We start from the raw sequence: 26,311 nt of genomic DNA, 5'->3' as shown, positions 1-26,311 counted from the left end.
AGCAAAATTGGCTTATTATTCTTATTTATTGAATTTCCCTTAATAAATCTCTCCCTTCCTGAAAAATATGAATAATACCAAACACAGTTCCAAAAGTGGCAGAAACAATTTGGCATGCCTGGAAAGTGTACATTTGCATACCGAATCGTGGATGCTAGGGTACTGTTCAAAACTGGTTTCACTGAATTACCACATGCATTCATTCCATTGAAAGTAATCACATGTGGAAATGGTTAATTTTTTTTCTCTCTCTCTCAATAGATATTAACTAATATATAATCCAGGTTTGGTTAACTCAATAAGGGACTGGAATGAAATCTTCTCAACATGTGCTTCCCCCTTACGTAATCACAATAGCTTATTCACACATCTTCCTTTCCAATATCAATCTGTTATTAACATAAAACCTTGGTGGCACAAAATGTTTCCTTCCTGGAACATTTAAATCAATGTTAAAAACCTGCTGAAAGTTTTGGTTCCGAGATTAAAAATTGATTAGAATCACTGGGATGGATGGTTGGGAAGAAGGAAGAGAAAGCAGGAAGGTCAGGAAAAACAAACAAACCTTTCAAACAAAAAACTCCAGTTGGCAGATTCAACTTCTACTACAAATTAACATGGTTGCCATGATCAAACATTGCTAGTTACATGCTGCCTATTGGTCTAATGCATTGTGTAGCATAGCTTGTGACTATAGTTAAACAAGATGAAATCATCTTGTGTATCCACAAAATTTTCGTAAAGACATGGAGTCATACAGGTTACAAACTGCACTGACCATCGAATAATACCCATTTACACAAATTCCAATTTATTCACCCCATACTCCTATCAATGTTCCCTGCCTTCTAAATTCTATTAAGCATGTACACACAAGATGCAATTTACATTTGGTGAATTAACCTATCTACTTGCACTTTTAAGATGTTGGAGGCTTCAGTAGTCACAAGGAGAATGCACAAACAGCATCCATGGTCAGGACCAAAGCAGGGCCCTTGGAGTTTCAAAGCAGCATATCTATTAATTCTGCCATCTTTTAAAGAAACATCACATTTAAAAATTGCCAAGAGGAAAAAAGAGGTACAGGTAGCCTCATTTTCTACTTCCTTTTTCATTCTGCAACAAAGCAGCTGTTTCCTCTGTTACGAATGTGGAGCAACTCTGATGGGCCGAAGGGTGCAAAGTTGCCCCCTCCTTTTTGAGAATCGCAAGATCGCTATTATTTCGGATCTGATACCCAGGAAATGAGAGAGATACACATCATGTCAGTAATGAGAGAGAGAGACGCAGGAACACACAAAAAGTGGAATGTCTCCTAACAAAAGCGGAACGGAACCACTGATTACTGCTATTGTCTCTTGGAGAAGGAATTGTGTATTGAGTACTGTACTATTCATTGAAACCCCTCGGGGGCAGCCAGAGTGGTCTGGTTGAGGGATTGCATCATCCCAACCTGATTGATATCTGAGACCCTGTGAGTGAGGATAAAAGCCGGGTCTGGGGAACACCCCTCAGACGCACCAGAAGAAACGCTAGAAATCCAGTGACAGCATTTTATAGCGAAAGCCGGTGAGAGCTCGTGTGTGTCCTCCCTTGCCTGGGTGGCGGGCTCATCACGGAAGAACGGTTTAGCTAAAGGAGAGGTCATACTTGAACGGCCACAACAATGAGACACCAACGGATCGAAATCATAAAGGAAGGTTGGCAAAAACAATAGCGGTAACTGTTCTCATTCTTCTATCACTCTCTTTCTCCAACAATTGCAACACAGTGACAAACACCGCAGCCTGTGTGAACTGAAACGAACTTTATATTTCCATCGGACAATTCATTATCCCCTAGACAACGATAGAGCTTATTTCTTATTGATTATTATTATACCCGCACTTTTAGGTTTAGTATTGACGACGTATATTATCTGTATATTTGCATTGATATTATTTTTGTGTATTTTTACTAATAAATACTGTTAAAAATAGTATCACCAGACTCCCATGGACGTCTCTATCTTTGCTGGTAAGTAACCCAGTTACGGGGTTCATAACACCTCAAAAGGAGGAACTGCTTCTGAAAGAGCTCTGAACATAACTGAGGTAAGCAAGCTTTTGTGAGTACTCTAAAGCCACAATGTGCTTTTGTAAGAAAAAATACAACAGATTACACTTTCTCCCATCACACTTGTATTCATTTATTGTTTAAATCTAGTTTTCACCATATATACATTTTAAGATGTTGGAAACTGGAGTAGTCACAAGGAGAATCCCTTTGGTCTATCTTGTCCAAAGTAGTGCTATAGCACTCTGTAACACTACAGTAAGTGTTATAGAGCACTATAACAATATTCTAAAATGTTCGTTTATCTATTTTCCTTTGTCTGGAAAGAAACCAGTTTGTGAATCTAGAAGGTGACATTACAGTTAGGATCAACAGCTTAAAAATTAATGCAAACATAAATCAGCTCTGGAAATGGTAAGGAGAAGAGTGGTATACAAGCACCTAAGCCATAATCTTAGAGCCCAAGCTTTACAAAGACTGCTGTAACTTGAAGTACTGTATAGTGATGAAATACAGTATAGCAGTTACAGGGAGAAGGCAGGAGGATGGGGGCTGAGAAGTATAATAAATCAATCATGATGGAATGGTGGAGCGGATTCGATCAGCCGAATGGCCCAATTCTGCTCCTGTGACTTAGTCTTATTAAAGTGCCAACTGAGCTGAGATATGTAAGACTCCAATAACCTGCTATCTGACCATTCAGAAAACTTGATGATTTCGTATCTGGGTCACCATCTGAAATCCCAATGATTCCGCACCTGGCTCTTGTGAATGAAAGAAAATGAGTTGAACGGATAAGTGCAGCTACCCAAACTGATGCTTTTTAAAAATTAAAGCATTATTAAAGACCATTGCTACCAAGGTGACGACTACCATGCTCCTCATCTGTTTACCAGGGCTCTGGATATCTTTCACCCTGTCCACTTGCCAGAGCTCTGGATCTCGTCCTTCTTTCCTTCTCATGCAATCTGTCCACTCTCTGAAGCCCTGAATCTCATGCTGCCTTCAGACTAATCACAACCCTAGTTCCTGAGTTACCCTTAAAATTAATAGAAAATCAACAGAAGAAACATAAAGTAACACACAAAATACTTAAGGAGCTCAGAAGGGTCAGGCAGCATCTATGGAAAGGAATAAACAGTTGATGTTTCGGGCTGAGACTCCTCTTCAGGACTGAAAAAAGGAAGAAGTGCCAGAATAAAAAAGTTGAGGGAGGGGAAGGAGGTTATCTGGAAGGAAATAGATGAAGCTGTGGGTGGGAAAGGTAAAGGTCTGGAGAAGAAGAATCTGATGAGAGGGGAGTCCTCCATAGGAGAAAGGAAGAGGGACCCAGGGGAAGTGATAGGCAGGTGAAAAGAGGCAAAAGGCCAGAGTGTGGAATAGATGAGGGGAGGAATAGAAACATAACATTTAAAAAAGCAATATAAATATGTAAAGAGGTATTTATACAACATTTCAGTCTGCAAAATCAGCTACTTCAGCAACAAAGTCCTGAGTGTGCTGAATTAACAGAGTTTACTATAGACACAATTCATTGAAGCATGAAATAAAGGACCTTATACTTGACATCCGCAAAATACATATCCTCAAATGGTCAGCTTTGATGGACAGGTCCTTCACTCACTTGCATGCCATCAGAAACTTGAATCAGATACCAAGTCCTGCCATGACCACAAATTACGAAATGGACAAGGAAAAAGATGGAAGGTTGCTCTTAAAGCTTCCTTGACAAAGTGTAATACCGTTATCAAACTGAGTGAATACCTAACCTGTGAAGTCTCAAAACGGAGCAGCAGAATTTGGAACTGCTCTGGGTCAGAAGTAGAAATGTCAAAAAGAGGGAGGAGCATACCATAACACTAACCAGCCACACAACCTGTTGAGAACCTCTAGCCCCAACTGTGTCACGTAGTGCAGGCTCCGCATTAGCCTAACACTCCTCAGAACTGCAGTGGAAGCAAATCCTCCTCAATCTCAAAGAGACAAAGAAGATATAGACTTTCTTTGCAAACAACAGGCACCAAAGTCACAGATTAGAAACACAACATGAATAAAGCACAGGCATATTTTCACTAAAGCTGTTGAGCTGTATATCCAGTCTGACTTTATTACCCAATTTTTACTTCTCCAGCCACAAGCAGGCTGGTTTTGAAATTACAAGATTCAGTATTTGAACCAAGCTACTCATTGTCTTCATCAACCTACACTTCTTTCTAATCTCCTGTTACCTCAGATCCAAAACTCCTTTAATATCATAAACATCACAAGACAATCCATAGCGACACTATCAAAAGTAATATGACATCTAGGTAAAATATAATAAACATTATTGCATTGTCTAAAGGGGAAGTGCACAAGGAGAGGCAAGGAATGCTAATGCCTGTAGTTCAGACAACCGAAAGCATGGTCAACAATACTAGTGTGATTAAAATTATGGATGTGCAGAGTTTCAGAGGATTCTAGAGTTAGAGATTATAAGACCATAAAACATATGAGAAAAATTAGGCAATTTGGCCAATTGAGACTACTCCACTGATTTACTACTCCTCTCAACCCCATTCTCCGGTCTTCTCCCCATAACCTTTGACACTCTTACTAATCAAGAACCTATTAACCTCAAAGTTCATATATGTCACAATATACAACCCTGAGATTTGTTTTCTTGCAGGCATACAGAGTAAATCTCAGAAATACAACAGAATGACCATACCCAACAGAGCAGACAAACAATGTGCAAAAGACAACAAACTGTGCAAGTACAAAAGAAAAAATAAATATACAATAAATATCGAGAACATTAAATGAAAAGTCCTTGAAAGTGAGATCATGTGGAAACAGTTCAGTGATGGGGCAAGTGAGGTTGACTGAAGTTATTACCTCTGATTCAAGAGTCTGATGGTTGAGCAGTAATAACTGCTCCTGAACCTGCTGGTGTGGGTCCCCGAAGCTCCTACACTTTCTTCAAGATGGCAGCAGTGAGAAGGGAGTACTGGGTCCCTGATGATGGGTGCTGCTTTCCTGCAACAGAGCTCCATGTAGATGTTCTCAATGATGGGGAGGGTTTAACCTGTGATGGACTGAATTGTATCCACTACTTTTTCATGGATTTTCTATTCAAGCGCATTGTTGTTTCCATACCAGCCTCTGAAGCAACCAGTCAATATCCACCACATTTCTATAGAAACTCGTCAAAGTTTCAGATGACATGCCAAATCTTTGCAAACTTCTAAGGAAGTCTGGCATGGTTTTTTTGTGATGGCACTTGCATGCTGGGCCTGAAGAATTTAAAGTTGTTGACCCTCTCCAGCTCTGACCTCCCAATGAGGATTGGCTCATGGACTACAGGTTTCCTCCTCCTAAAATCAATAATCAGCTTCTTGATCTTGCTGACATTGAGTGAGAGGTTCTTGTTCTGGCACTATTCAACCAGATTTTCAATCTCCCTCCTATATGTTGATCTGTCTCCACCTTTGATTCAGCCAACATCAGTGGTGTCATCAGCAAACTTAAATGTGGCATTGGAGAGGTACTTAGCCACATAGTCATAAGTATAAAATGGGTAGAACAGGGGCTAGGTACACAGCCTCATGGTGCACCTGTGCTCATGGAACTTGAGGATCCAATTGCACAAGTAGGTATTGAGGCCAAGATCTAGAAGCTTATTGCTTGGTTCTGAGGAGATGATAGTATTGAATGCCAAGCTGTAGTCGATAAAGAGCAACCTAATGTATGTGTCTTAAACATATTTGTATATGCGCTTTAAATGTACCCGTTGTGGCGTGGCCAAGCGGTTAAGGCGTTGGTCTGGTGATCTGAAGATCGCTAGTTCGAGCCTCAGCTAAGGCAGCGTGTTGTGAGCTTAAGCCAGGCATTTAACCACACATTGCTCTGCAACACCACCACCGCCAAGCTGTATCAGCCCTTGCCTTTCCCTTGGACAACACTGGTGGCGTGGAGAGGGGCAGCTTGGACAACTGCTGGTCTCCCATACAACCCTGCCCAGGCCTGCACCCTGGAAACTTTCCAAAGTGTAAATCCATGGTCTTGCGAGACTAACGGATGCCTATTTTAAATGTACCCAATGACTCTGCCTCCACAGCTGTCTATGGCAATGAATCCCACAGATTCACCACTCCCTGGCTAAAGAATTTACTCCTCATCCCTGTTCTAAAGGAACCTCCCTCTATTCTGAGGCTGAGCCCTTAGATCCTAGACTATAGGGACCATCCTCTCCATATCCACTCTGTCTGGGCCTTTCAATATTTGATAGGTTTCCCCCTCCCCCCATTATTCTAAACTCCAGTGAGTACAAGCCCAGAGCCATCAAACTCTCCTCATACATTAGGTCTTTAATTCACAGGATCATTTTTGTGAACATCTTCTAGATTCTCTCCACCACATCTTTTTGTAGATAAGGGGCAAGACGGATGAGACAAAGTCATGGAAATTTGGTGTGCAGCTTAGGAAGAAACCTTCACATGGTGGATGCATCAATGTGCCTGTAATCTTGTTCCAACTTAGTGACAGAAGTTACAGATTTCAGAGGGGCTATCTGAGTATAGATCAGTTACAGATGTAGGAAGAGAACTAGCTCTTGGAATTTAATTCAGGCATGTTGGAAGATCAAATAAAAGGTGAAAGTATACATTTAAAAGGTAGATTTCTTAATAGCAATGAGGTAGTACTGAGGTCCAGATCCATCGTTAACTGAAAATGGCACCTCAGGTGGATAATGTGGTAAAGAAGTATATGGCATGCCTGCCTTCAATGGAGATAAGAGTAAAGGAAGTCATGTTGCAGAATCGGAGGATTACTTGGCAGCGTGGCTCCAAAGGCTAGAAGGGCCTATTCTGCACCGTATCTCAAAGAAATAAAAATTTAAAATATATAAAGCTTCTGTCAGATGCACTTGCTTGTAATTTTGGTCATCCTCTTATTGAAAGGATGTGGAGACTGTGGAGAGAGTGCAGAAGAAGTTTACCAAGATGCAATGAAATCTTGGAGCCAATTTATTTACTAATTGAAGACTAGATCATACTTGTTAAGACCATTCTTAATGTAAACCTAAATACTATATTTTAACTGTCTTAGTACCCATTTATATTTTTCAATAAATTTCTCATTGCATGCTAAAACTCCTTTATTATCCCCTTTTTACAACTACACCAAATAAAATAAATTCAGAAATGTCCATATATCACTGCAAAGTTAAAATTTCCTACACTAAATGAAAGGACAAAAAGAAATCATTCAACTATAACTTTGAGTTATACCATTACATTTCCCTTCCTGAAGTTTAATCCCACCAAACAAAACTTGATACATGCTAGTGGCCCATCAACCTTAGAAAATCTTCAAGCCCAACACACTTTTCCAGCACAATGGAACATTCAGTTATCTTGCTTCTGTTAGATAATTCAAAGAAAGCAACCAACCTGGTTAATCAATAATCAAGTAACAACTTCATCAAAGCTATAAGGAGCACTATTTTTTCAGTATGTTTGAATTCTCTTTACACAGAGGCAACAATAGAGAAACAGTTCTAAGGATGCAGGTTTCTGATTCTGCGATATGACAACATTAAGACTGATGAGATGGTTCTGGATGTAAGAGAGAAGAGTCAGTCAACATGGAATGGAAAACTGCTGGTCTGTTCCATATGAAGTGTTGGGCACTGTAATTAGAAACTACAGTCTAATCAAGGACAGGGGAAGCAGACAAACCAGTTACCAATGTCTCCTCCCCCCTCCATTTTGTGGACTCTAAACTAATTCTTGCTTTTGGATAATCTAATCAGAGCAACTGAATGTGGACACAGGAAGCTTCAGGTGATGACCTGCTAAACCTGAGACCATTCTCAAACAAGTAGCTATTTGTTATGTAAAGGGCATGGAATTTGTACTGATTCTTGACTCTGGGACAATCTAATCAGAGCAATTGAATGTAGACACAAGGAACTTCAGGTAATGACCTGTTAAATATGAGGCCACGTCCACACTAGACTGGATAATTTTGAAAACGTCAGTTTTACGTAAAAACAATAGGCGTCCACACTAGGCGTTTATAAAAATATCTCTGGCCACATTGAAACAGAGATTTCGGATCTCCTCCTACTGCGCATGCGCAGGACACATTTACCGAAAACAAGCGACATGTTTGGTGTGGCTGTGAAAGATGGTGCATGTTCGTTCAGTTACAGACAAGAAAAACTTAAACGATGGGCAGCCGTTGGCTCTCGTGCAGGAGGACTTAAAAGTAAAAAAAAACAAATACTGGAGCGTATGGAGGCAACTGACAGGGAGTTCACGGACAGTATAGCGGCTGATGACGAACACTGAAAAACTGACTAATTCTGTTGCATTAATAAAGCACCTTGTTAAATGTGTAAAACATTGCTGCATCAGTATTATCTTGTATTTCCATACAATGTTACATCAGGCTGTTACACATCTATTGCTACAGAAGTACTTGCATAAATAGGTAAACCACCTTCATACGAGCAAGGACAGAAAACAGGGCAAAGTGAGTATATTTATTTATTCAGTAAGTTATGGGTCAAAGTATTTGGTGAGTACATTTCTAACTCTTCTGGCTTCAGTCTTGTTGCCGTCTGTTCTGAAATTGTTAGGTTGCGTTCAAGAAAACCATGAAATGGCGCGCTGCCGTCTGACAGTGTTTTCAGATTTCTCCGGTTACTCCGTCCACACTGATCTGCCCAAGTGGCGTTTTCAAAATTACACACCCTGAAGAGCGTTTCTGAAAAGGTCCGGTTTCAGGGGACGAAAACGCCGTTTTAGTGTGGACGGAGGTTAAAAACGAAGAGAAAAAGCTTTGGTTATGGATTTATCCGGTGTAGTATGGACGTAGCCTGACCATTCTCAGAGGAGTAGCTACCTATTATGTAAAATGCCAGACATACCAAAGAAGCAATCTGTAATCTCATTAGACTCTGTCTGGGTTGCCTCATTTAACTGGCTTGGACCAGTCAGAGTTAAAACACACAAATACACAAGAAAAAGGTGGGCAGAGCCATGCAACAATGTTAGTTGTAGTCCTATAGAGTGACCAGTAAGAAGGTGACCTTGAGCAATGGGATGGAGATCCAACAGTTCAATTGATGAGGAACAGTATAAGAGTCAGGAGCTCCAAATATGCAAGCTAATAACTTTCCATCAACCAGAGACCAACTATCGCTGATAAGGAGGACCCCACGAACACATGGAGATCAGTACCACGAGGAATGCCTGGCCAGCATAGACTCCTTTCCCAGGCAATACTGTTCATGGAGGGTCAGAGATTCTAGTAGGGTGCACACAGGTAGATAGTTTGTGAAACCATATGCTTTTTAGTTGAAACAAGTTCTCTGTACCTTACTGATCATTATTACAAGGGGTGATAGATAGATAGATAGATAGATAGATACTTTATTCATCCCCATGGGGAAATTCAACTTTTTTTTCCAATGTCCCATACACTTGTTATAGCAAAACTAATTACATACAATTCTTAACTCAGTAAAAAAATGATATGCATCTAAATCACTATCTCAAAAAGCATTAATAATAGCTTTTAAAAAGTTCTTAAGTCCTGGCGGTAGAATTGTAAAGCCTAATGGCATTGGGGAGTATTGACCTCTTCATCCTGTCTGAGGAGCATTGCATCGATAGTAACCTGTTGCTGAAACTGCTTCTCTGTCTCTGGATGGTGCTATGTAGAGGATGTTCAGAGTTTTCCATAATTGACTGTAGCCTACTCAGCGCCCTTCGCTCAGCTACCGATGTTAAACTCTCCAGTACTTTGCCCATGACAGAGCCCGCCTTCCTTACCAGCTTATTAAGACGTGAGGCGTCCCTCTTCTTAATGCTTCCTCCCCAACACGCCACCACAAAGAAGAGGGCGCTCTCCACAACTGACCTATAGAACATCTTCAGCATCTCACTACAGACATTGAATGACGCCAACCTTCTAAGGAAGTACAGTCGACTCTGTGCCTTCCGGCACAGGGCATCTGTGTTGGCAGTCCAGTCTAGCTTCTCGTCTAACTGTACTCCCAGATACTTGTAAGTCTTAACCTGCTCCACACATTCTCCATTAATGATCACTGGCTCCATATGAGGCCTAGATCTCCTAAAGTCCACCACCATCTCCTTGGTCTTGTAACAGAAGGTTTAACTCTAACTAGAAAGCTGAAGATCTAATTTTGAATGTTGACTTGAATATGGAGATATTGCATATAGGATTTAAAGAACAATGATTCAATATAGTAAGGTTAGATGGCAACTGAACTCTTTCTGAACATGTGGGAACTGTCGAGTAACAACTGAATGTCTGTCAGTGGGAGGATAACTGGACTGTTTCTGAACTCAACTATGTAAGCCCAAGAAATGTTTCATCATGAAGATTAATGAACGAGACAGTAAAATGTCTAGTTGGTGTATGAGGGTATGCTGAGGATTTGTTTGAAGAAACCAGACTGGTGCTGGTATGAAAACAAAGGAATTATCTGTCTCTTGATGACCCTGCACTTATGAAACTTATAAACAAGTAGGAACTTTCCACACTTCGTAGGAACTTTACTCAGACCGGAAACACATTCAGTACCTGGGACCACGGTGTGTTCTTACTAATCGGAATCGGAGATGCCCCGACAACAACCAAGTGATAATATTGAGACTAGAAATCCCTGTGACTTGATATGATATGATTTATTTGTACTATCTATTCTGATAATAAACTATGCTTAAGTTACTTTGTTGTTGTTGTGTGCACTTATTACCACATCTCCTGGATACTTGAATAATTGTGTCTGATCAACCCAGCCTGTTACAAGAGAAAAATGGGGCAGCAGCACTAGTAACCAAATGGCAGTCCTTTTCCGATCAGCAAGCAGGATAGGCTCACAGAAGGAACTTTACCACCACCCAGTGGAAGTCAGTAAGAAAGCAAGGGAGAAAGAAAGCAAAAGGATCTGTTTGCCTGGTGATGAGCTTTACATGATCTGTAGTTTTAATGCTACAATTTTGGAAGAAGTGCTTCAGTCACATGCACAACAGTGAGAAAGTCAAGCTTGAAGATTCTGCTGAGCAAACACAAGCTCAATTAAACAAACAGCAAGGTTGCAAACTATGCAAGTGGCATGCATGTCTTGTTATAGTTCTTTTAAAACATTAATGAACTTAAGTTGACCAATTCTAAATTCTGAATAGACTGTGCTGGGAATTCATTTATTTAATTACCTCAATTAAGAAGTGCTTAAAAACAGTTAGTAATTCAGTCTTCGGAACTGAAAATTCTGACCAATATTATAGATGGTAATTAAACTTAATGTGAAGGATTATGTGAAACCCTTTAGTGCTTCCTAATAACAAATTTGGAGTATTCTTGACAATTCAGTCATTTTGTTGACATGTTGAGATAAATAATCCCAATAATTTGTCGGAAACAATATAATTTATGCAGCAAAGAATTACTGATTAAAACTGAATTCTAGTGGATTATATCAGAGAATTTTGAATTAAAAGCAATTAACTCTACACCACGGGTCAACTGCATACCGGAATTTCTTCAGAAGTCAAACCATACAAAAATTCATATTTTAAACCCAATTAAGATAACAGTATCCCATTTTTAATTTAATAAAAATTACTGATATTGGATATTTTTCATGAGCACAAATGGCACTCAAATGACATAAGCATCATACAGGTTGAAACTCTCTAGTCTACTTCCTTTAGGACCTGACCAGGTGCTGGAAAACAGAAAATGCCACTTCCCCAATCATCCCCCTGAACAGAACTGTTCTTTTAGCCAATCATGTGATACACAAGAGTTCTGAGAACCCAAATTCTGTGACTTTGAAATATCGTTGGCCAAGATTACAGAAGTTGCACTGGTAGGTTAATTAAGTTACAGATTAGTACAGATCACAGTTAATTTTGAATCTAAGTTAGAATTAGTTAAGAATTAGTTAACATCTGAACTATTGATTTAAGATGCTGAACCACAGGAACTGGCCAGACCACAAAGTATCAAACTGTGATGTATGCCATCCGTATTCTATTCAAACAAAAGAAATGCAACAGTGCTTGTACAGTAACACTGCAATTAAGCAAAATCTTATACAAATGATGAGGGTTGCCAACAAAGATAATGAAATTAATGATTTCCCACCGTATGGATGTAGATACGGCAAGCCCCACTTTCTTACCTTACTCCCTACATTCTGCCTCCCTTCTGGAATCTTACGTGGAGATTGCACCATACCAGAAGTATCTTGAACTACCTGTAATAAAAATAAAAATAGTTGCAAGTTAGTTTTTAAAAACAATATGCCATCACAAAATTATGTCATGTGTACGATATCCTAGGACTCAATCGCACATCACCTTCACATTTTGATTTCATCAGAATCCAAGGTAAATTTTCTAAAATACTACAAGTTTCGCGAATAACATCACAGGGTAACAGAGAGGAGAACAAGATGAGATTTTGATTGTTATGGCTTCTTCTTAGGCAGCTCCCTGGGATCAGAGGTGATTTGCTTTCACTCCATTTCTGAAGGTTCTGGTTGATAAGGTCAATGTGGGAAATGGTTCCACACGTAGGGTTGATGAGGCCTGAAAAGGCAACTCCTGCCACTACTTGTGCAGGGCTAATGTGTGATCCTGATGCACGGCCTCAATACATCCCTATTACTCCGTCTGCTCCAATTTGAACAGTCGTAGGCCAGAGATTCACAGGAGTTTGAGGACTTGTTGCATTTTTTTAAAGGAAGCACAACCTTGAATCTTTTTCCTCGTCCAAAATACTGTATAACCCCTTCTCAGACTGTGCTGAAATGGAGTACTTGCTTCATAAACAGCCAAGATAAACTCAATGGCTCCTGCAGTAAGTTAAATAGTACTATGACGCAATGAAAAAATATAGTTAAGCAAATTAGCAGTGCTACTAAAAATATTATGATATATTCAAACTCTTGTTACTATTTTCCTCTCATCTGAAAACTAGAGAATACTATTCCACTCTTCTCAATCTGTGAAAAATATGCCATCCCCAGAATCAGTCTAGTCAATCTTCATAGCATCCTCTCTATGGAAAACACACCCATGCTTGGATAAGGACGCCAAACCTGTACAAGGTACTCGAGGAAGAAATGACCAGTGCTGAAAACAGTAACGCATGTTATAACACATGCTATAATATTAACCTCAGAATAATAAACCATATTCCTTTCTGGATATTGAAGGTAACATCAGGCCTCCAAAGGTTAATATTATAACATTAAATGGTATTAAGAGAGACATCCCAAAATATCACATGGCAAATTATCCAGAGTTCCCAAGGGTTAATGTTAAAACATTAAATAGCATTGAAGAGACATACTGAGATAATCACATGGTAAATGATCTACCTTATACAGAATCCAGAAGCTTCCAGTAAAATGGACACTGCGGTCTCTCTGGTCCAAAGCAAAGATGCTATTGTTCGTGCTTTATCTGTTTTACAGTCACAAGACACAGCTGGCTATTAAGAACATCCAGTTCATCAGGTCCATCCCACTAGCTAGTTGCTAGATAGCAATGGAGCTGGACTTTTTGCACACCGTCAGTCACCCAAGGGAAAAGGCATCCAAGAAGGTGCGCGATCCAACAAGCGGTTGGAATAATTGGTTTGGACGTTTTTCTTGTGATTGCAATACCCTGTTGGACATCGGCAATATAGAATTCCCTGGTTCATTGGTGAGACTGAAGGCTGGAGAGCTACAGAGCTTGGTTGTTGTGCGCACACAGCACATATGCCTTGGCCTCATCTATTGCAGGCGTTGGTGAAGTAAACACCAGAGCTGGCCGTGTGCCACTGGATTCCACACTAGGTCGGGGGCTGGCCCCTCCCATCAATCTGCTCTCCAGAGTTTAGATCCGGGAACACAAGCTGGAATGTGTTAGTCTGCATCTGTACTTGCACAAGATGAGGAACTGCTGCAGCTTGTTCTTGTAGAGGTGCAAGTTCAGGACAACATGCACACACTCAGGAATATGGGATACAATTTTTATTACTGTATGTTTTTTGAACTATAATTATATGGGCTATACGTGCAATGTGCTGTGTACGACTGTCGTTACTGTGGTTTTCACCTTTGCACCAGAGAAAAGCTACTTCGTTTGGCTGTATTCTTGTGTATAGTTAAATGACAATTAAATTTGAACTTGAACTTAATGCTAAAACATTAAATGGTATTAAGGTGACATACTGAAATATCACAAGGTAAATTATCTGCCTTATTCAGAATCAGATATAATAATATCAAAATAGCGCATGTGTCCCACTATGAGAAATTATCTAGTAGCCTATTAGTTAGATGATTAAAAGGATAGTGACCAGTTGCTTTTCTCAGCCAAGGTATGCAAGAAATGACAGTGGAGTGAAATTATTTTAGAAATGAAACACTATCATTTTCAAAACAAAAATCTACTTACCACACTTCTACATTGGATGAATAGACTTTTATACATTCCCAGAAATTCATCATAATCAATTGCTAATTAAACAAGGAAGAAAAAGAACAGTTACATTAAAGCTTTATCTGAATAAGTAAAATGTGTTTGTTTTTATTAAGTGAGAATTAAGTTTCAAATTAAGGAAGGTATAACAAATTATAATAACAAGACAAGCACTTTGTTGATTCTTTGATATTATGTTGAATTCTTTGTTATCTTACTTTTATACACTTACTTATAACTTCATTGTTGCGAAGACTTGAGGTTTCCCTTAGTCTTTTAACCTGCCTTTTTGTAACATGTTGGAATATAGATCTGCACCAAGGCAATAAACAATCCAACTGTTAATAGCTGGACGTTGAAATCTGTGAGCTTCCACACCTGATCAAATAGATTCTGATAAATCAAACAAGTTCTTATTTTCCAGCATAATCCAACTTAGCTTCCAGAGTCTCAAGTAGAGGGCAGCAATTTAAGAAAAAGCAATTCTGGGTGAAGTCAAAATTCAAAGTTCGAAATAAATTTATTATCAAAATACACGTCACCCTATACAACCCAAAGATTCATTTTTTTACAGCATACTCAAAAAATCCATAATTGAATCAATGAATGACTTCACCAATTTGTACGTTCAACCCATGTGCAAAAGACAACAAACTGTTCAAATACAAAAAAGTAAGAAATACTAATAACAAACAAATAAGTAATAAATATTAAGAACATGAAATGAAGAGTCCTTGAAAGTCCTTAGGTTGTGGGAACATTTCAGTGATGGGGCAAGTGAAGCTGAGAGAAGTTATCCCCTCTGGAGACAGAATCAGATACATGTCAGCTATGGCAGGGTTCACAAGCCATTACTTCCTACAAGGCAAAACCTAACATCATAAATAACTATGATGCTTCACTTCCAGCTAAGCTCAATGCCTTTCATGCACATTTTGTAAGGGAGAATAAAATTGTACCAGTGCAAATCCCTGCAGCATCTAGCGACCCTGTGATATCTGTCTCAAAGGCCAATGTCAGAGCATCTTTCAAGATCAAGGCACCTGGGCCAATGGTTTACCTGGCGGGGCACTGAAAAATAGTGCCAGCCAGATGGCTGGAGAGGTCAAGGGCATTTTCAATCTCTCACTGCAGCAGTCAAAGGTTCAAAAGAACATCAATCATACCGGTGACCAAGAAGAGCAGGGTGAGCTGCTTCAATGACAATCACCCAGCAGCAGTCACATCTACTGTGCTAAAGTGCTTTAAGAGATTGGTCATGATAGAAATTACTTCTGCCTAAGCAAAGACCTGGACCCACTGAAATCTGCCTACTGCCACAACAGATCTTCAGTAGATGCAATCTCACTGGCTCTCCATTCAGCTTTGAATCACCTGGACAACAGGAATACCCATGTCAGGCTGCTGTTTACTGATTACAGCTCAGCATCCAACACCATAATCCCATCAATACTAATGAACAAGCATCAAAACCTGGGCCTCTGCAACTGCATCCTTGACTTGCACATCGGGAGATCAGTCAGTGTGGATCAGAATGAGATCTCCTCCTCACTGACGATCAACACTGGTACACCTCAAGAACGTGTGCTTAGCACGCTATTCTACTCTCTCTACACCATGACTATCAGTTGGGCACAGCTCAAATATGATCTATAAATAAGCTAATCACACAACTGCTGTTGGCAGCTTTGCAAATGGTACCAAGGAGTACAATGGTACAGGAGTGAAATAGATTGGCTGGTGAATGATGTTGGGACAAACTTAACACCTAACATACTAAAGCAATTACAAAAAAGGCATGTCAATGGATATATTTCATTAAGAATCTGAAATTTGACATGTCACCAAAGACTCCGGTAGATTTCCACAAATGTACTGTGGAGAGCATTCTCGCAGGTTACATTAGCATCTGGTATGGAGACACTAATACACAGGACTGGAAAAAGCTGAAGAGGGCTGTAAACACAGCAGCATCATCATGGGCACTAGCTTCCCCACCATCAAAGGCATCTTCAGTAGGTGATGCCTGAAAAGGCACATCCATCATTAAGGACCCCCACCATCCAGGACATGCCCTCCTCTTCTTACTGCTACCATCAATATTTATTGATGTAATTTATAGTACTTTTTATGTATTGTACTGCTGCCATAAAACAACAAATTTTACAAAATATGTCAGTGTTAATAATCCTGATACTGATTTAGAATTGGATTGAGTAGAAACCAAATAAACATTGGAAATTGGTACCCGTGTGGGAATAATCAGATTAAGAATAAACATATTCAAACACTTTGTAAATTATTAATTCAATGTGGATAGTTGTCATGGACTTTTGAAAAGTACTTGTGGACTAGTGTGTTCACACAAAATCATTCAGAATCTTTCCCAACCAGAAGCTCTGGATGAACCAAGAGACTGACAATCTGCTGAAGACTAGATTAGTGGCGTTCAGGACAGGTGATCCAAAGTACAAGTCGTTCAGGCATGGCCTCCGAAAATCCAGCTCACATGCAAAGTAGTAATTCTGGGTTAAACCTGAATCACAAAAGAATGCAAGGCTTGAATGCCATCAACTCCTGCATGGCAAAAACCAAGCAACGTAACCAGGTTTCACTACCAAATAAGCTCAAAGCCATTTATGCTTGCTTTGACCAACAGAACACAGAGCCTTCTTCACAAATCCCCACAGCTCCCAACAACCCTGTGATTTTAGTGTCTGAGGTCGACGTGAGCACATTCTTCAAGAGGGTGAATCCACAGAAAACATCTGGTCCAGCGAGCATAACTGGCCAAGTATAGAAGATGTGCTAGTCAATTGACTGGAATGTTTATGGACATTTTCGACCTCTGGCTTTGGCAGTCTGAAGTACCCACCTATTTCAAACAGGCTTCAATCATACCATTGCCCAAGAAGAGAATAGTAACCTGTCTAAATGACTATTGTCAGTAGCACTTACATCCTCTATGATGAAGAGCTTTGAGAGGTTGGTCATGAAACATATCAACTCCTGCCTTAGGAGTTACTTGGACCCGGTCCTATTTGCCTATCGGCGCAACAGATCAACAACAAATATAACTTCATTGGCACTTCACTCAGCTCTGGAACAACAAAACAATGAAGATGCATACAGCAGGATGCTCTTCAATGACTATACTCAATATTTAACACTATCATCCCCTTGAATCACTTAAGCTCCAAGACCTAAAGGCCTCAATACCTCTTTGTGCACCTGGATCATCACTTGCAGACCCCAGTCAGTAAGGATTGGCAACCACATCTCCTTCAAAATCACCTTCAGCACAGGTGCACCACAAGTCTGTGTGTTTAGCTCCTTGCCCTACTTGTTTTATACCTATAAGTACAGCTTCAAAGCCAAAGTTGTTGATGATAACACTGTTGCTGGCTGGATCAAAGGTGGTGATGAACTGGCATACAGTGCCTTGAAAAAAACATACAGCCCCACAACTACTTTCACATTCTACTGTCTCATTTTCTAAATTTAAAATATATTGAAGCAGGATTCTTTGAGCTAATTTACAAAACATTGTGCATCATGCCAAATCAAAAGAAAAATTCCAAAAATTGTCAATGATTTGCTAAAAATTAAAAACCAAAATTGTGAGGATGAAAAAGTATTCATCCCCTTTGTAATTACTACATTAACATTCCTCAAGTGCAATATGTATATGACCTTAACAACTCATCTAATATGTTGATGTAGAAAATTGGAGGATCACCTGAATAAATGTCCCCTCTCTCTGCAAGGTTCAACAGTACGGTAGATGTTCAACAGACCAAACCAAAATGAAGGCAAAAGAGTGTTCAAGGCAAATCAGGGAAATGATAATAGAGAAGCACAAATCTGGCAAAGGGTACAAGACCATCTCAAAGACACTGAACATACCTCGGAGCTCAGTGCAGTCCATCATGAAAAGTGGCAAAAATATTAAACCACAACCATACTGTCTAGGTCAGGCCATCCTCAAAACTTAGCCACTAGAGAAGAATGGCACTTGTAGAAGAGTGGCTACCGTGTCACCAACAGTCACTCTGAGTGAGCTGTAGAAGGCAGTGGCTGCAACTGGAGATGAAGTTCAGAGCTCCACAATCTCTAAGGCCTTGCACAAAAAAGGCATTTATGGAAGAGTGGCAACAAAGAAGCCCTCTCAAAAAAAAACTTAGCTTGCCTGTAAAGACTTTGCAAAGCGTCACTAGATAATACTTTAAAGATGGAGAAGAAGGTCTTGTGGTCGGATGAGTCTAAAGTGGAACTTTTTGTTCTCAACACTAGGCAGTACGTGTAGTGCAAATCTAAAACTGCACAACAGCCAGGTAACACCATCCCTACTGTAACATATGGTGGAGCTAGCTTCATGCTATGGGGATGCTTTTCAGCAGCAGGGACAGGAAATCTGGTGGGAAGATTAATGCTGCTAAATAATAAAGAGAACCTGGCTAAAACCTGCTGGCCTTTGCCAGAAAGCTTAAACTGGAGAGGAAGTTCATCTTTCAGCAGGGCAATGACCCAAAGCACACTGCCAGAGCAACCATGGAGTGGCTTCATATGGAGAAAACTGATGTCCTTCAGTGGCTCAGTGAGAGTCCTGACTTTAACCTGATTGAACATCTCTAGCAAAGCCTCAAGAATGCTGTCCACCACTGTTCACCACCTAACCTGGCACAGCTTGAGCAATTCTGTAAGGTGGAATGGGCAAATCCTGCTCCATCATGTTGTGAAAAGCTAATAGAGACTTCTGCAAGTAGTAGTTCAACTAAGCATAGAGTACAGTGGGAATTAATACTTTTCAACTGGTGACATTTCAGTTTTTGAACTTTTAGTTTCTCATATAACCATATAACAATTACAGCACGGAAACAGGCCATCTCGGCCCTTCTAGTCCATGCCGAACGCTTACTCTCACCTACCAGCTCTCAGCCCATAACCCTCCATTCCTTTCCTGTCCACATACCTATCCAATTTTTTTAAAATGACAAAATCGAACCTGCCTCTACCACTTCTACTGGAAGCTCGTTCCACACAGCTACCACTTTCTGAGTAAAGAAATTCCCCCTCGTGTTACCCCTAAACTTTTGTCCCCTAACTCGCAACTCATGTCCTCTTGTTTGAATCTCCCCTACTCTCAATGGAAAAAGCCTATTGTCATGACCTCAGCCCCCTCCTTTGTGAGAATCGCAAGAGAGAGAGCCTTACGGTTTGGAATGTGGGCTGGCCGCTCAGCAAGACAAAAGCCTTGGACATAGCCATTGTCTTGGGAGACACCTTTGTGGAATAGGGAACTGGACTACGTGCAAACCCTAAGGGCAATGTGAGATGGGTGATGGGGGAAAGATTGCCTCACCCCCACCCTGATTGACATCTACAACCCTGCCAGTCCAGATAAAAGGTGGGCTGCCGAGGCGGGGCCTCAGACACACCAAGGAGACACACGAAGAAGACACGATAGTGCTTCCCGTCGGAGCGGGAAGCCATTCTGAAGGAAGCCACGTGCGTTAGATTCCGGATCGGGAGTCTGTGGCTGGACCCAAAAGGAAAAACCGCTTTAACTAACAGCAGGGATTTGCTTCGCAAGGACGACAGGCAAGTGTTCCTTTTCTCTCTCTCCAACATGTGAAATGCCAGCGGTTCCCGAAACGGGGAAGTCTCCAGACTTTGAGTGACCCTTATATTCCATTGGACTCAGTATCCCCTAGACAACGATAGAGCTCATTTTTGATTGATTATTACTACACCTGTGCTTTAGATTCAGTTTTGACGATGTATATGATCTGAATGTTTTGTATTAACCATACATTTGTGCCCCTTTATAAATAAAACGTTTGAAAATAGTAGCATCAGGCTTCAGCGGACCTATCTATCTTTGCTGGTAAGTCACCCGGTTACTGGGGAACGTAACACTATCCACGTCAACTCTATCTATCCCCCTCATAATTTTAAATACCTCTATCAAGTCCCCCCTCAACCTTCTATGCTCCAAAGAATAAAGACCTAACTTGTTCAACCTTTCTCTGTAACTTAGGTGTTGAAACCCAAGTAACATTCCAGATAAATTAACCAGATAGTCCCTATTCAAATAATGCAATACCCAAGACACTTCCAGAATAATACAAAGAACTGTAACCATTAGGAGACACACTGAACAACTGCATATGCATAGGCAATTATACAAAATACAAACAGCCATAAGAAAGTTAAACTACAAAGAAAATAACAATTATACAGTCTAATCCAACAGATCTGAACAACAACTGAACCTCTTCACTATCTGCTTTAGAATTTTCTCCATATATTGGACCCTATTGTGGAAAAAAAGAGAGCATGTGATTCACAAATATAAAAATTCTTCATTAAATTCATCAAAATCCCAGGTTGTAATATTTATGTGAACAAAGGATTGAGGCTAAATACTGTATACAAGGGAGATTGAAAGTCAGGTTGAATGGTTCCCTAATAACAGCCTCTCACTCAATGTCAGCAAAACAAGGGACTGATTATTGACTGTAGGAGAAAGAAACCAGAGATCTACGAGTTAGTCCTCATTAGGGAAGTGGGGGTGGAGAGGGTCAGTAACTTCAATAGGGCCCCTATATTAGATCCGTTCCAGGATCAGTACTTACATGCTATTACAAAGAAGGTACAACAGCACCTTAGCTCTCTTAGAAGTTGCACAGATTCGGCAAGTCATCTAAACTTAAAAACTGCTTTAGGTACACAGTGGAGAGTATCCTGACTGGTTGCATCATGGCCTGGAATGGAAACACCAATGCCTGGGAACAAAAAGTGGTGCATACAGCCCAGTCCATCACAAAAAAAGCCCTCTTCACCATTGAGACCATTTACAAGGTGCACTGCCACAAGAAAGCAGCATCCACCATCAAGGACCCCCACCATCGGGGGGGGGACGGGACTCTTTTATTGCTACTACCATCTGGCAGGAGGTACAGGAGCCTTAGTCCCCACACCACCAGATTCAGCTAGTTTTTAACCCTACAACAATCAGGCTTTTGAGCCAGCATGGATAACTTCATACACTTCAATTCTGAACTGATTCCATAACCTACATTGAAGGACTCTAAAATGCATGTTCTTAGTAATAACTTCTATTATTTGCACAATTTGTCTTTTTATCACATTAGCTGTTTTGTCAGCCTTTTCATAAATGTGTGCATTTCTTTATTTTCCTGGAATGTCTGCAAAAAAATCAACCTAAAGGCAGAATATGTTGACATATATATTCTTTGATCATAAATTTACTTTTATTTTGACACTCAACACTATATACAAAATAACAGCCTATCACAACCATTACCTCACTCCACTAACAATGCACAGTAGCAGTAGTTTGCATCACCCACAAATCACCTGCTCAGACAGCACCTTCCAAACCCATCACTTCTACCACCTAGAAGGGCAAGGCAACAAAAGCATAGGAACACCATCACCTGGAAATTGCCCTCCAAGTCACATACCATCCTCACGTGGGAATATAATCGCTGTCCCTTCACCATCACTGAGTAAAAGTCCTGGAACTACCTAACAACATCATGGATACACCCACAAATCACGGACTGTAGTGGTTCAAGAAGGTAGTCATCCACGACATGCTAAAGGGCAACTAGGGATGGGCAATTAAATGCTGGCTCAGCCTGTGAGCCCACATCCCTTGAACAAATAAAAGAAACCTTGTGAGTGAAGTGATGCTGCTGATTTAGAACCTGATCTTGCTGACTGGCACAGTGGGCTTAAGGGATCATACGGCTTGCCTCAGCCACTGTTTCTCATGAAAGTATATATTTTATCCTGTTTTCCAATTATTACCATGATGGGAAGGTCCTTTTGTTAAAAAGTGATCATTTATTCCTTTGCAGTATTTGGACTTACACTAATAATTATAGTAGAATTAAAGGAAACAAGCAGGAATGATAAAAGTTATCGGTACCCCTCAGAGAACTAGACATAAAGCCCCTTTACCACAAACACACACTTACCATTACTAAAACCTTTATCCACTGTTCTAACTTCATCATTTACATAACTGTCCAGCATATTCCTATCAGTGAAACAATTTGTGATGATTAGAGACTAAGGCAGCTTTCATCAAAGTAATTTATAAGTATTCATTTTTATAGTAGTCAATGTTTGCTTACTTGTTAAAATGAGGGAGGAGATCAAGGAATAGTTCTTTCAATTCTTCTTTACTTATTTTACCATTCTTGTCCTAAAATCAAGTCAAACCATGGAGATAAATACTTTTGAAAATGTTGCCACTAAAATCATACAAAAGGCACATTTTTGAAACTTGGATTTCTATAAATGAAATACATTTTTAAAATTTCTGTCCCTGTGCATTAAAATAGCTAATACGATAGAAAAAGGATTAAATGGCCAGATTATGATTTCTTGCAGTTGCTAACAATCCAAGAGACTACATTACTTACATTCTTAAAAGCAAAGGAAGTTTTGTAACAATTTATACCTGTTAACAAAATTGCTTTGTGTAAGCATTTGTTGAGGATAACAATAAAAACCAAACTGATGTTTGTTATCACCTATACAGGTCAAAAGCCAGTAAGAATAAGAGAAACATAGACTATTAAAATCAAAAATCACTGTCTAGTTCTAGTCATTGAGACATGTAGGAATTTCAAATTATAAATTAAGTGAGAGAACCATGTAATGAAGAACTAAACTTGCCAATCCCAAAAGGTGTGACAGAGGAAAATGAGAATAACAGTTAGAAAATCAAATTCAAATTTTGTAATGGAACTTAAGCTACTGAAACTTAAATTTAGAATTTAAGGTTTCTCTGTATGGGCAGTGTCAGCAATGTAAGAATTTATTTCCTAATTTTATATTTCTGCCTTGAGGATAAAATTATATAACAAATGCTATGGGTCCAAGGGGAAAAAAGTCACAGTATTTTTTGATTATTAAAATGTCTGAACATTCTATCAAGTACTTTATCACCTGCAAATGCTGCAATTTCTGGCCTCAACATTGAATTTTACATCTTCAGGTAACTTAATTTCCTTGTCAGTTACATATCAGTTACATATATTTATCAGTTACCCTTTTTCAACTTGTTTTCCCTCTGTTTTTTTCCCTGTCTGCAAAAGGGGAACATGCGCAACCTGTCCTGGCAGGAGTATCCTTATGCTCTGTACTTTGAAACCCCGACATTGTTTTTATTTTATGCTCACACTTTGATTGTTCCCATTCAGTCACTGGTCTCAGCCTGAAACATCTAGACTTGATTCCTTTCCATAAGTAGATGACCTGCTGAATCCCTCCAGAATGTTGTGTGTGTTATTCTGGATTTCCAGCATTTGCAGAATCTTGTTTTTACAGTTTATAGTTTATCCCCGTGGTCAACCTAGTTTTCTTGTATCAGAGACACCACACCCCCATTCACCATCTGTGCAGCTTAGTGAACAGCTTTTCACTCCTCCCCAGTTGTGACAAAGGGGTTTTTGATCCAAAATGTTAACTCTGTCTCTTCTCACACTCGAAACCTGACTTACTGAGCATTCCCAGCATTTTCTGATTTTATTTTAGATTTTGAACATCTGCAATTTTCTGGCCTTCACCGAAAAAAAAACTAGTTTCATGGTACATGATTATCCATTCCTTAAAGTTAGTGTTGTGGCGACCCACTTCCCAGTGCACTCGAACGGGCTCACAAAGTGGCGCGCTTGAGGCTGGTCGCAAAAAGGGCGCCAAGCCTGCTTCACCAGCAAGGGGAAAAGCCCGCGCGCGGGACGGGACTGTGAATACGCGCCCCCTACAGCATTCCCGCCCGGGAAGGGCGGGATCAGGAAGGCTTTAAAGCGAGGCCGCGAAGTTTGAATAAATCTCTTTTTGCAACTGCAGCTCACCGACTCCGTGTCGTTATTTCAGCGCTGCGTGTAGCACACCACTACAACTGGTGACCCCGACGGCCCAAACGATATTTGGGCCGAAGATGAACGATGCCGCATCTGTTTCGTTAAAACTGCCAAGCTTCTGGACGCTGCGACCTCACCTATGGTTCCAGCAAGCAGAAGCCCAATTCCACATTAGGCAGATAACCTCGGATGCCACATGTTACTACTACGTGGTGAGCTCCCTCGACCAGGAAACAGCGGCCCAGGTTGAGGAGTTCATACAGTCGCCCCCAGTGGACAGCAAATACACAGAATTCAAAGCCTTGCTCATAAGGACTTTCGGACTCTCACGGCTCGAGCGAGCTGCCTGCTTACTGCACCTGGATGGTTTGGCAGACAAGCCGCCGTCGGCTTTGATGAATGAGATGCTCTCCCTGGCCGGAGGTCACAAGCCCTGCCTCATGTTTGAGCAGGCATTCCTGGAGCAGCTGCCTGAGGACATACGCCTGCTGCTGTCTGACGCAGATTTCAGCGACCCCCGGAAGGTGGCAGCCCGGGCGGACTTGCTGTGGAAAGCCAATAAGGAGAGTGGGACGTCCGTCGCACAGATCACCAGGCCAAGCTCCCAGCAGCAAACCAGACCCGGCCGCAGAGCCAACTAACCCCAGAGGCAGGGGTGAGGAGACCAATGAACAATGGTGCTTCTACCACCAGTGATGGGGCGCAGAAGCCCGCCGCTGTAGCCCGCCCTGCAAGTTCCCGGGAAACGCCAGGGCCAGCCGCCGCTGATGGCTATGGCGGCTGGCCATCGGGATAACCTCCTGTACGTCTGGGACAAGTGGTCCCAGCTGCTTTTTGGTCGACACCAGAGCCAAGATCAGCGTCTTACCTCCGACGAGTTATGACACCCACAACAGAGCACCGGGTCCCACCCTCAGGGCCGCAAACGGCAGCACAGTAAGGACCTACGGCACCCATACGGTGCGGCTACAGTTTGGCTCCAGCCAGTTCACATGGGACTTCACACTGGTCTCCGTAGCCCAACTGCTCCTGGGAGTGGATTTTTTGCGGGTTCACAGCCTACTGGTCGACCTGCCAAGGAAGAGACTGGTCCACGCCGAGACCTTTCAAACTTTCTCCCTGGGTGAAGCCCAGTTGCCGGCCCCCCACCTAGACTCCATCACGCTGTCCGACAACGACTTCACCAGAGTCCTGGTGGATTTCCCATCGGTTCTGGCACCGCAGTTCACGGCAACCATGCCCAGACACGGCGTACAGCACCACATCCCGACACAAGGACCACCCCTCCACGCCCGTGCTCGAAGGCTTCCCCCGGACAAGCTCCGACTGGCGAAGGAGGAGTTCAAGAGGATGGAGGAATTGGGGATCATACGGCGGTCCAACAGCCCACGGGCCTCCCCCCTGCACATGGTGCCCAAAGCAACAGGGGGCTGGAGACCAGGCGGCGACTACCGCAGGCTGAACGAAGCTACAACACCGGACCACTACCCTGTGCCGCACATTCAGGACTTTGCAGCAAACCTGCACGGTGCACGGATCTTCTCCAAGGTGGACCTCGTCCGGGGATACCATCAAATCCCGATGCATCCGGACAACGTCCCCAAAACGGCACTCATCACCCCTTTCGGCCTTTTCGAGTTCCTCCGCATGCTGTTCGGTGTAAAGGATGCCGCACAGACGTTTCAGCGGTTAATGGATGCGGTGGGACGCGACCTGGACTTCGCTTTCATCTACTTGGACGACATCCTCATAGCCAGTAGCAGTCGTCAGGAGCATCTGTCCCACCTCCATCAACTCTGCACTCGACTGAGTGAATACGGCCTGACAATCAACCCGGCCAAATGCCAGTTC

The 26,311-nt window shown here is 41.3% G+C and overlaps 1 protein-coding gene across 4 annotated transcripts in view; it reads right to left on the bottom strand.

Moving 5' to 3' along the window:
- Positions 1-26,311, bottom strand: part of cep43 (centrosomal protein 43) — an 86,678-nt gene that overhangs the window by 24,946 nt on the left and 35,421 nt on the right. For all 4 annotated transcript variants that reach the window (XM_073051756.1, XM_073051754.1, XM_073051753.1 and 1 more), the window contains 4 exons: positions 22,724-22,794; positions 22,565-22,626; positions 14,532-14,593; positions 12,263-12,337 (listed from right to left, as the gene is read on the bottom strand). In XM_073051756.1, the coding sequence (XP_072907857.1) occupies positions 12,263-12,337; positions 14,532-14,593; positions 22,565-22,626; positions 22,724-22,794 (270 nt within the window). The remainder of the gene's footprint in view (positions 1-12,262; positions 12,338-14,531; positions 14,594-22,564; positions 22,627-22,723; positions 22,795-26,311) is intronic.

Source organism: Hemitrygon akajei, chromosome 7, assembly GCF_048418815.1.
Source record: "Hemitrygon akajei chromosome 7, sHemAka1.3, whole genome shotgun sequence".
Lineage (NCBI taxonomy): Eukaryota > Metazoa > Chordata > Chondrichthyes > Myliobatiformes > Dasyatidae > Hemitrygon > Hemitrygon akajei.
The sequence above is the reverse complement of the archived record's forward strand: the minus strand, read 5'-3'. Positions and strand labels throughout refer to the sequence as shown.